Raw genomic sequence first — 12,947 nt, 5'->3', positions numbered from 1 at the left:
AAATGAACTATTAAAAAGTCTAAAAGAAAACATAGATAAGTATTTATCTAATTTCTGGGTAGGGAAGGCTTTTCCAAGCACGAAAGCAAAGGAAAAAAGCAAAGTTACACACTGACATTTTGTAGACTAAAGAACATTATTTATATCAAAAAAGCAGCATAAACTAAAGTAACTAAAATAACTGCAGCATCTATGATAAAGTACTCATTTCCACAGTACATAAAAAATACTTTCAAATCAACAAGAAAACAAACAACTCTACTAGAACATGGATAATTCGATTATTTTTAAAATGTGCAATCTCTTTAGAAATCAAAGAAATGGAAAATGAAATAAACAGACACTCTTTTTTCCTATCAAAAAAGCAAATAATTTTTTTAAAAGATAAGAACATTGAAAAGGTTAAGGAATAAGGCATGGAAAAAAGCATGGGTTGTTTAAATAGGTATAACCCATGTACACACACGGAAGTACAGAAAAATATCTAGAAACATATACTGATAATGGTTACATCTAGGGAGAGAAGAGAAGGAATAGTAATTAGAGTAATAGTCAAAGGAGACTAACTTTATCTCTAATAAGTTAATTTTTCCAGTAAATAGAAATTCTTTAATTTTTTATATGACTAAAAATTAATTTAAAAATAAATTTAAATAACTTCTCTAGGGTAATTTCACAGTAAGCATTAATAAACAATCATTTATTTTGCCCTAACAATTCTACTTCTAGCAATTTATCCTAAAGAAATAATAAATGATATATACCATGTGTATATATGTATATATATTTACAGATATATATTACGTATATATGATATTTGACATATTATGGAGGCACTGGAAAGCAGTATGGAAAGGATGGTCTTTTCAGTAAATAGTTCTGGGACCAGTGGGTATCTACACAGAAAAAATGAAACTGGACCCCTACCTCTCACTATAAACAAAAATCAACATCAGTTTAATCATAGACCTAACGTAGAAGGCAACATCATAAAACTTTAAGAAGATAATGTAGCAGGCCATCTTCACCACCTTGGGTAAGGAAAATTTCTTAAGACAAAAAGCATTAACCATGGAGAAAAAAGTTAATAAATTGGACTACATTAAAATTTAAAATGTCTATATAGAAGAAGGACACCATAAAGAGAATGAAAAAACAAACCACAAAGCAAGAGAAAATATGTGCATCAAATATAACTTGAGGATTAGTATCTAGAATATATAAAGACTCCCATAAATCAATGAGAAAAAGAAAAAGAACCAAAAGACTTTAACAAGCACTTCAGTGAAGAAATCCAAATGGTCAATAAACATAGGAAAAGGAACTCAATCTCTTTAGTAAACAGGGAAAGAAAATCCCAGTGGGAACAGAAATTGACTGCAAATGGGCACAAGGGAACTTTTGGTGGTAGTAAGAGGACTCTAAAGCTAGACTGTAGTGATGGTTGCACAACTGCACAAATTTATTAAAATTCATCCAATTATACACTTAAAATGGGTGAATTTCATGGTATATAAATTATACCTCAATAAAATTATTTTTAAATGGGCAAACAAATAGGAATTTCACAAAAAAACAATACCCAAATATCCGATAAGCATATAAAAAGGTACTTAATTCATTAGTCATCAGGAAAACGTAAATAAAACCACTTCACACTCACCAGCATGGCTAACATAAAATATTAATAATAGTATTAATAACAATAGCAAGCGTTGGTGAGGATATAGAGCAACTGGGAAAACTCCCACACCCTACTGATGGGGGTGTAAATTGGCACCACCACTTTGGAAGACTGGCAGTATCTTCTGAAGCTTAAAATGCACATACTCAATGACCTAGAAAATTTATTCCCAGGTATATATCCAACACAAATGAATGCAATGTGCACCAAAATATATAAGAATATTCATGAGTATTATTTTTAATACACAAAAAGTAGAAACAACCCAAATGTCCACCAAGAGTAGAATGGATTATAAATTGTAGTGTTTTATAAAATACAGTATTATAGAGCAAGGAAAAAGATCAAATGACTACTACAAACAACAAGGATGAATCTCACTCATATAATGTTGAGAAAAAGAAGCCAGACACAAAAGAACGCATGTATGATTACATTTATATGAAGCCCAAAAACACACTAATAAGAGCTGTAGTCTGGGTAAAAAATAATGGCAATTATGACTAGTATTGTGACAGTGAAGAAAGAAAGGAGGAGACAGATTCAAGAAATATTTAACAGGTAGAATTAACAGGCCTTGGTGATTGATTGGGTTTGATGGGTAAGGGGGCAGGAGGTGTTAAGAATGACCTCCAGGTCTCTGGTCTATGCAACTAGTAGATGGAGATGTCAATTACTGAATGGGAAACACAACAGAAGCAAATGTGGGGCTGACATCATGAGTTCACTTAGTTCATGTTCTGGACTTATTGCTCAAGGAATGTGTGAAACATCCAAGTGGAAAGCTCTAATAGATAGTTGGATATATGGGTCTGGAGTTCAAAAGGGAAATCTTGGGAAAGAGACATAACTTAGATTTAGATGGTAATTGAAGCCATGGGAGAAGATGGGCTCTCACAAGAAAAGAAGAGAAGAGAGCCTACACTCAAGCCCTGTGGAATCCCAACACTTAAAAGTCAGAAAGAGAAAAAAGAGCCAGCAAAAGAGTCTGACGAGTAAGTGAGAGGAAAATAAAGAGTGGAGACCTGAAAGCCAAAAGATGAGCTTTTTAAAAGAAAGGATGGTCAAGGGTCTCAAATGTTCCTGAGAAGTCAAGTAAAATAGTAAGTGTCCATTGAATTTAGAGACACGAAGAATCGATGGACAATAGGAAGAGCCATTAATTGGGGGGATGGGGAGTGGGGTATCAAATAAATAATGCAAGAAAATGTCACAGAACTGAAGCACATGAGTCTCTGGATTGAAAGAACTAAACAAGAGCCCAGCAAAATGAAAGGAAGGAAAAAAAAAATTTCAAGGTACATCACCATGAACAGGGATAAAAAGAAAATCCTAAAAGCTATCAAGAGAAAAAGATCACAAAGGATCAGGAAACAAAATGGCATCAGACTTTCAACAGCAACACTTGAAGCCAAAAGACAATGAATGGAAAAAAGTCTTTAAAATCCTAAGAAAAGTTTATTCCTGAACTAGGATTCTATAACCAAACTATACATTAAATATGACATTATAATAAAGACATACTCAGACAGGCAAGGTCTTAAAAAAATTTACCTTCCACGGATCCTTTCTCAAAAGACTACTGAAGTTTATACATAATCAAAACAAGGAGGAAATTCCAATAGGAAAAACAAAGAATTTAAGACACTTGAAGTAGTTTGAGCTCCCAAGACTTCTAGGGAGGAAAATTATAATCCATTATTGAAAGATAACTAAAACAGACCTAGAGACAAAACATCTGCATAGATAGGAAGACTCAATATCATACAGATGTTAATTTTTCCAAAATTGACATAAATTCAATAAAATCTCTCCAAAAAAAACACAGTGGGTTTTTGTGGAATTCCATTAAGCTAATTCTAAAATGTACATGGAAACGCTAAGGGCCAAGAATATACTAGACACTGTTGAAGAACAAGAGGAAGTCTTACTCCAGCAGAGATTTATTTTGATGCTTTCCTAATTAAGATAGTGGGATACTGGTACAGGAATAGACAAATAGATCAAAGAAGAGAATAGAGATTGCAGAAACACATACGTGTTATACAACAGACATGACACTTTAGAGCAGTGGGAAAGTAGTTTCCCCCAATGATGAGCTCTGGGACAATGAGGAATTCATACAGAGAAAAAAAATGAAATTGGACCCCTACCTCACACCATTTGCAGAAATCTATTCTAGGTGGATTGTAGACCTAAATGTTAAAAGCAAAATCATAAAACTTTTAGAAGATAATATAGGGGATAATATAGGATCTTCATGATCTCAGGTTAGGAAAGAATTTCTTAAACATAATACAAAGAGCATTAACTAAAAAGGAAAAAATTGACAAACTGGACTAGATTAAAATCAAGAACTTCCTGTTCATAAAAAGACACCATAAAGAAAATGAAAAGACAAGCCACAGAAGGGGAATACATTTGCAATAACCACAACCAGCAAATGGTTAAAATCCAGAATACACTACAAATAAACAAGAAAAAGACATCCAATGGGAACATGAACAAGAGACTTGAACACAAAAGAAGAAATCCAAATTACTAATAAACCTATGAAAAGAATTACTTACTAGGAGTCAGAGAAAGATGAATTAAAGCCATAGTGAAAAATATAACATTAGATTGTCAAAAGTTAAAAATTCTGACAATACCAAATGCTGGCAAGGATGCAGAACAAGAAAATTCTCATACGCTGCTGGTGGAAGCGTAAACTGGTATAGTTTGGCAACATCTAGTAAAATTAAAGATACACTAGCCTATAACCCAGCAATTCTACTCCTTGACTTTGATGGTGGTTAACATGGGTTCACTTTATTACTATCTGCTAAACGTACATATATGTTTTTGTACTTTTCAATACAAAGATTATATATTTCACTATTCAAAAAAAGGTGCATGCCCATCAATGCCATAAAAAGTATCACTTTCATCCAGCACACAATCAGGAGTTCAGCTTCAATTCAATACATAATTTTATGTCATTCCTTTTTTTTTCCCATTAAAAGCAACAGAAATCCAAACGTAAAAAGTTGTGAGGGATATTACATATCTTCATTTATATGTCAAAGAATATTAAAGAGAAAAAAATAAATTTAAAATACAGAAGATTTTTCAGGCAAATATCTTTACCGAGTTGCGTAGTGCTGGACTGAGTGGAAAGAATACAACTATATGATGGGAAAATGTTTCACATAAACTAAATACACAAATGATTGCCTATTTACAATTTAATCTTTAAAATGGTTCCTAACTTCCATAAGCAAATGATAGTTAGAATCTATTTTAGAAATAGTTTTCTACTGCATACTACTACACACAATATTCAAGTTTGATAGCTTTTCCCCCACACAAAAGGAAGTTTATAAATTTAAAATTTCCAGAGTCTTGGAAAACAAAAACTTTCAGGAAAAAGAGGCAAAACAGGTCAGAAAAGTTTAAATTTTAAAGTTTCTTAAAAAAAAATTTCTCAGAGCCTATTCCTTGGAAGCATAGAATAGTGAAACGAAAAGATGCAAAGAACTCATGCTCTTCAAATATCACACTAAAATAGTCATCAAGCCCACAAAAATTATCCTTGACATAATTTTATAGTGTTCATCTACATGGAGTAAGTCTCTTATTTTTCAGAAAATTTTCAATTGATGTCTCACTATAGGATGATACATTACACTTTGCAAAAAGAGTCATTCAAGAATTAATCACGGAGTATTATCCACACAATCTGCCTGTGCCGTGGGAAACCAAGAAGATGGTTTACTATCTTCGTAGGTCCCTTTTCCTGTCCCATCCCATATTTTGCTTCTCAGCTCCAAATGTAGTAACAGTAATTTCTACCGTTTACTGAGCCCTTTTTATATGCCTTATACTTATTATCTCCTTTAATTCTCACACACTGAGGAGTAGGTCTTACTGATGAGGAAAGTGCGACATGGAACAATTAAGTAACTTGTCCAAGGTCACAGGCTGCTATCGAGGGAGCCAAGATACTGTCCAACACCAGAGCTAGTGTCTTAATACTACAGTGTTTCTAGATAACACATTTATACCATGAAAACTGCCCACAATCACCTACTGCCTTCTAACTACACGATTCCACATGCCTTGAGGATTTATTTTTGCCTTTCCTAGATAACTGCATACTCACAGAACGTTAATAGGTGAAAGAATCTAAACAAACCTTTAGGGAAATCGGTGATTTTCCAGCTAAGAACACAGAGGTGCAGCGAAGTTCAATATTCTATCCAAGACCACAAAGCTGGTTTATGACAGCCAGCACTAAAACACAATTCTTGACTCCTAGGAGTGATCTTCCCGCTGCACTAAAAGCCCTTCCTACCATACATGTATACTATAAGCTCTTGCTGAAATCCACACTCTACCCTCCACACAGGCACTGAAGTTTACTTTGCCAACTTTCACAGCATATGATAGCTTCACACGGAACTCACATGTAGGTAACATAACATTCTTTCATTTCAACAAATATATAAAGAGATGCACTATGTGCTAAAGCAACACATGAACCCAAATGTATATTATAATTTTGGCCCCTGGTCTTATCATAAAAACATAAACACATTAACTATAATATGTGACAAATACCATAGAAGCCATGTGAACAATGTATTTTGAAAGCACACAGAGAAGAGTGGACATTTCAGCCTGAGTCAAGAAGAAAGACTAGGGCTGTGAGATTCATTTGAGGCAGAGCAAAGTGTGATGGTGCTTAGAAAGGAGGAAAAATGCTACCATTTCTACCAATGCACGTTAAAGTAAAAAACAACAGTAAATACAGGCTCAGAACACCTGAGTTCAAATCTTGTGTGACTTGGAACAATTTCTGAGTCAGTGTCCTCATCCGTGAAATATAGATACTACTGACCTGCCTACCTCATAGGACTTTCGTGGAGGCCAAATTATGTCAAAGTGCTTTAAAAACTGCCAAGTCCTGCATAAACATAAGTTATTTATGTTTTTACCTCCAGGCAACCCTGTGAGCCCTTCCCCCTGAACTGTGTCTCATCAAAACCTCACACTTCAGGATGAAAATATTCTGATGACATCATTCATATACTCCTCATGAGATAGTAAACAGTATTAATGCCTTCAGGTTGAAACATCAAACCTCTTTCTACTGAAATATATAGCATATATAAAAATGTGTGTATATCGGTGTGTGTATTTTTTTTAATTTTTTAAGCGCTGATACTGATTTCTAGTCAATGCTTACTTTAATTATATTTAGAAACTAGTACCAGATGCAGATTTTCTTCTGGAAATTTTCTATCAGAAATCCCACTCCATTTTATAGTATGCTGTCAAACGACCAACTCAAGAATAGCCTGCAAGTAGCAATCACTTTGCCCTCATCCCAAGAAACTGGTTACCTATTAACCATAGATACAACCAAATACATGCCCTGAACCCTAAAAAGGGAACTGTTTTAGGACAAGCATACATATGAATGCAAACAGCTAGTAGACAAATATAAATTCACTTATAACGAATTTCTGATTTTAAAATAGTGGAGGACCACAACCAGACCCCTCCTTTAAATTAAAGAACACCTTCGTTTCCTTGAAAGTTTGACAGAGTGGACTGAATAACCTCGCCTCCCTTTAGCAATCACTCTCCAAACTGCATCCAGGCCCCATTTTGTTCAACCTTAAACCCTACTGTCTCAGCAACCCTTGGATGATAACCTAAATCAAGTTCCAATGAAGGTTGTCGAAGTCAAAAGAAGGGGCAGGAGACAGGAAAGGGACAAGGGGAGCGAGAAATCCTCGTGCCACTCCCGGCCTGTGGCTTTTATCTTACAAGTGCAACTTCCCGTTTCCTCCCTCTTACCTTGTACACTTTCCCGAAGGCTCCGTCGCCCAATTCCCCTATAATTTCCCAAAACTCCTCGGGGTTCAGGTCCCTCTTCACATGCTCGTACTGCTTCTTCTTCTTCTCGCTCCCCAACTTGAAGATCTTACGGAAATTGAAGAAGGACATTTTTCCTCCCAACAGAGTTCCTTGCACTTAAGGACTGAAAACAACAATAAAAGGCAAAGTTTCTCCTCCCTCCTCTCCCGCGCGAAGCGGCGGCGACGGCTCTCCGGGCTCCCGCCACTGCGGCCGGGCCGTCCCCGGGGAAGGCGGGGCGCGACTCGGGCTCCGGCCCACGGTTGGGGGCGCTGCACAGCCGCCCCTCCCGCCGAGCCCGGCCCGCGAGCCGCGCGGGTGGGCGCCTTCCCCCCCGGCCGGCCTTCGGGGGGCGGCACCTGCCCCGACGCTCGTCGCCACCCGGCCCGGCCAGACGGGTCCGAGCGGTCCGGACGCCCGCGGCTGCCGCGGCTTAGGCCCGTGTCACGGCGAGTCTCCAGGGGCGGCGGCCACTCCAGGCGAGGGACGCGGCCGGCGGCCTCTGAGGCGGGCAATCGACAGACCGAGCTCCCCTGCCTCGGGCGACGAGCCCAGGGTCTCCTAAGAAGCCGTCTGCTCCCGCAGCGCGAGGCCCGCGCGTTCCCTCGCCTCTGGGGCGCCGCCGCCGCCTCGCTCCCTCACCAGCCCACACAGCCTGGCCCTGGAGCGCGCGCCGACGCCGACGCCGACGCCGCACCGCGCCCGCGCGCTCCCCCAGCCGCGCGCCCCGCTCAACGCGCGCTCGCGCAGGGGCGGCCCCTCTGGCCCCGCGCACGCGCATTGGGCCCCGCAAGCTGGCGGCCGGGAGGGGCTCGCAGGCGTCCCGCACGGGCTGCGATGTGGAAGCTTACTCTTCTCGCTCTTTGACGATTGCTCCCCGCTTTCCCACCACGCCCCAAATCCTTGTCAGTCCACGGCTTTGTTGACGTTGCCCCCGTGGTCACGACCCTGTTGGTTGTGCTAGCGGATGTTGTCTCCATTCTGGATCTGGGAAAATTTGTAAAGAGCGAAAGCTGACCTGTCCCGATGGGGGCCCGACAGTGGACTTTTCCGCTCTCAAACGCATCCCAGAGGACAGTGAGAGGGAAGTTATATCTGGTGGCTGGGAGCTCTGGAGAGCTCTGTGACCTTGGGTGGGTCACCTCTCCGAGCTTCAGTTTCTTCATTGTGAAATAAAGATCCTAATAGTCCCCACCTGGAGGTTGTGGCGAGGTGTAAAAGAGCAATGGAAGTAAGCCCCTTGCACGGTGCCTCCACCGACAAACGCTCAATTGTAGTTCTGGCTGTTGTTACAACTGTGCACATAAGATAAACATAGATACATAAAAATTGTTTAAGCCCACTTCTCAAGTGATGACCGAGACACTCCCTTGAGGGTCATCTACTTTCTGGCCACTTCCACAGCCTAATCCTGGTGCCACACTTCGTGACTCCATCTGAACCACTTACTAAGGCCGTAGCTTCCCGACCTGCCTCTGCCCGCCTTGGACAGCAGTAGTGGAAGACTGCCCGGTGGGGCGATGTGGGCGTTGGCTGGGATCTGTCAGATGGTGACCTGCCTTTCCCTCCTCCATCAGAAGGGAGCTCTTTCAGGGCGGTGGCTGATTGCTCATCATCGTATCCAAGTATGTGGCAACATTCCTGGCATGTAATAGGAAGGCAGATCCCATGAATGAATGAATGAATGAATGAATGTCATCTGAAGCAGAGGCCAAGGTGCTGTCTATATAGTGCCCACGTATTCCCAACCATTTTACCCTCCAGCCCCAAAATGGCATACAAAACCCCCCTTCCGGTAAGAGAATTATGATGATTTTTTTCTCAAGATCCTTCTATTTTTTAATAGTTTTATTGAGATATAATTGATATACAATAAACTGTACATATTTAAAATATACTTTTGTATGTTTTGACAAATGTATACACCTGTAAAAACAATATCATAATCTATTTTTAATTAGTATCATTTATGTAGGTGGCACTAGATGTAAAAGTAATAATGCTCTTTGTGGAAAATGAAGAAATGCACAAAGAATAAAATAAAAAGTATTATAATTCTACCATCCAGAGATAACCATCGGTAAGATTTTGTTACATTTCCATACGGGATCTTTTGACTGTGCGTTAACTTTTTTTTACATGGATAAAATTATACTGCATATAAAGGTTTGCATCCTGCACTTTTCATATTCCACTACTATTAGTAATTGTTTCCTTCCATCATGAGATATTTAGATTACTTATAACTTTCCTCCGTTTTAAATAAAACATTGATAAATATCTTTGTTCACAAATCCTTTTCCACATATTTGATTATTTCCTTGGGATAAATTACCAGAAGTAGATTTGGGTCAAAGGGTATAAGTCTGTTTCCTTGTTTTTATTATTTTCAAAATAGAAAACCTTCACTATTTTCTCAAATTAAAAGATAGTGTATCCTTGTTGTACATTAATTCAAATAATACAGAAATGATAAACTAGGAAGCTGTCTATAATTCTCCCCTCCTTCCTCACCCTCCCCAACTTCACCCCCAACCTAACCACTGTTAAAAGTTAAGCCTATGATCATGAGGGAACTTTTGAAGGTAAGAAAAAAATTCTTAAACTGGATTGTGGTAATTATTGCATAACTGTATAAATTTACCAAAAATCATTGGATTGCACATTTGCAATGGGTGAATTTTATGTATGTAAATTATACCACAGAAAAGCTGCTTTTAGAAAGACAGATATAGATATATAACTAGATTTTTTTCTATGCGTACACTTTTTTTAACTATAAAAATGGTATCCAATATGGATCATGGACATCTTTCCATACCAGCACAAATAGATCTATGCGATCCTTTTTAAGAGGTGCACAGAGTCCCAGTGTATAGCTCTACCATAATTTATTTAAGCATTTCTCTATTGGTAGGCATTTGGGTGGTTTCCAGCTTTTCGTCATCATAAACAACACTGCAGTGAGCAAGCGTATACAAGCATCTTTGTGTATTTGTCTGATTATATTTCCTTAAGATAAAACTCAAGAAGTGGAATTGCTGAGTCAAAGAATTTATTAAAAATTTTTTACCTGTATGTATTGCCCAATTTGCCTTTAGAAAGGTTGTACTAATTTCTACTCCCACTAACAATGTATGAGAGCACCCGTCTCATCACACCCTCGATAGCACCAAGATATTTCCTATCTCTTTAATCTTTGCCAAGATGATAGCCCAAAATAATCTCTTATTTACAATTCTCTGATTATGAGTGATGTAACACCATTTCACATGTATATTGGCCACTTTTATTTCTTATTTTATGGATTGCCTCATTATATCAATGAATAATATCAAATGATGTTGTTAGTATTGTATAAACAAGGTGATCAAGTCTAACATACTTTGGCAAAATGATCATGGAGTTAATAATAGCTTATACGTTTCTCCCTGAAATTATAGCCACAGCTTGTACTTAATAATACAAGCAAGATGTCATTTAGACAGATTCAGATTTTCCCAGCAATGATCATTATATCTAGATGTTTGTGTTATTTGTAAATCATAGTTTGCTTCCTTAAATTTTTAAACCTTTAAAAGTTAAGTTTAACCAGTAACCATGTAAAGTATTCATTTAATACACAATTTTTTTTCTCTACTCACCTTAAAAATAGTTTAAGACATTCTCACTAACAGCTTGGTGAGGGGAGAGCTATCTTCACAATTTACCAGGTAACTAGCCTTCACTGATAATAATAAGGATATCATTAAAAATGAAAAATTGAGTACGTATGGAGTGCGTACTACACACCAGGCACTGTGCTAAGTGGTTAACATGCATCATCTCACTTAAACCTCGTATCAACCCTATGATAGTAGGTACAATGATAGTCCCCAAGTAGAAGTAAGGAAAACAGGCAGAGTTAAATAGCATGGTCGTGGCAGATGTGAACTTCAATCCAGATCTTGGTAATCCTGACTCCCTGGCATTGAACTCCACTAAGACAGTCTCTTTAGCCTCACTGAGCTTCTCTAATAGTTATCTCACGGGATTATTGCCACTGCTATTTCTTTCTCCTTCCCTTCTTACCTTGAAAACCTATTCTACCACTGTCTCTACTTTGTTAGCTCCCAAGCATATGTGTGAGTGTGTATGTGTGGCTACATATGTGGGTGTATATGTGTTTATATGTGAATATGTATGTGAGTGTGCGTACATGTGTGAGTGTGTAGAAGTGTATGGGAGTGAATATGTATTTGTGTATGAGCATGTGAATGTATTGTGTGAACATGTGTGTATGTGTGTGAATATATGTGTGTATGGGTGCGTGTGTATATTTGTGCATGAGCATGTGTATATCTGTGTGTGTGTGTATTTCTTTCTCTAGACTGAGAGAGACCACTTTGAGGTCAGGAACTGTGTCCTGCTCATCCTTACATCCCCTGCATCTAGCCCAATGTCTTCCTATTCCATAAATTTTTGTTGAATAATGAATGAAAATGAAAAACTTTATACCTAGTGAAAGCAAGTTGCATGTCAATTTCTTTCCCCTTCTTATTGCTAATTTAGACAGTAAGTTTACTAGTAAGTTCTTTAAATGCTACTGTGTAGGTTACATGGAAGTAGCAAATTCCTTTGATGTACAAGTACTCTGTGGTATAAACATATTTTTCTATCCTTGTGGAGTTATATTTTTAGGACAGAATTTTTTCAGGTATTTTAAGAACGTAATCTACAATTATGTCAATTATTCTCCTGAAATAGGATCGTGTGTCATTCAGAAAATTCCAAGTCAGAGTTTTGGTCATTTTTTCCTATTTTAAAAGTAAACAAATCACCTGATTTAAGCTATTTTTGTTTCAAAAAAGGAATCTAAAAATATCCTGCCTTTTACTTCATCTCTTTTCCTGCGTCATACAGAATTGTTACACACTAACACTCTCACCCGCTCCTCAGCCCTAGCTACTTCTGCTGAAATGAATCATAAGCATTGGCAATGTGATGAGAAATCTTAACATATTCAAATCTTAGGAAATTAAAAAATAAAAACTGAACGCACATACTTCTTTTACAAGTGGTAGGTATTCAAATTCCAGCTTAAAAATCTAGACACACTAACATCTTTTGAACTTAAAAGTCTTGAATGGTCAACATTGAATTTATTTCATTGAGACGTTAATTAAATGGGAGTAACCTAACTACACAGCATTATCAGGCAACCAATCCACTGAGGTTGACAAAAGCCTTTGTGCTATTCTATTGCTCCCCACTTTTACGTATTACATTTCTTCTCTCTTTGCTTGATAAGACTTACGGGGGATTTGATAGTTTTGAGCACTGACTCAAAATTATTTGTCCTGTCATTAACTAGCTC

At 38.0% G+C, this 12,947-nt stretch overlaps 1 protein-coding gene across 2 annotated transcripts in view; it reads right to left on the bottom strand.

The window, feature by feature from the left end:
• SLK (STE20 like kinase) overlaps positions 1–8,237 on the bottom strand; it is a 56,398-nt gene extending 48,161 nt beyond the window's left edge. For both annotated transcript variants that reach the window (XM_004428043.3, XM_004428044.3), the window contains exon 1: positions 7,532–8,237. In XM_004428043.3, the coding sequence (XP_004428100.1) occupies positions 7,532–7,681 (150 nt within the window). In that variant the 5' untranslated portion in view covers positions 7,682–8,237. The remainder of the gene's footprint in view (positions 1–7,531) is intronic.
• Between the last annotated feature and the right edge of the window lie 4,710 nt (positions 8,238–12,947).

This window comes from Ceratotherium simum, chromosome 6, assembly GCF_057802395.1.
Source record: "Ceratotherium simum simum isolate JZ-2026a chromosome 6, ASM5780239v1, whole genome shotgun sequence".
Classification (NCBI taxonomy): Eukaryota; Metazoa; Chordata; class Mammalia; order Perissodactyla; family Rhinocerotidae; genus Ceratotherium; species Ceratotherium simum.
The sequence above is the reverse complement of the archived record's forward strand: the minus strand, read 5'-3'. Positions and strand labels throughout refer to the sequence as shown.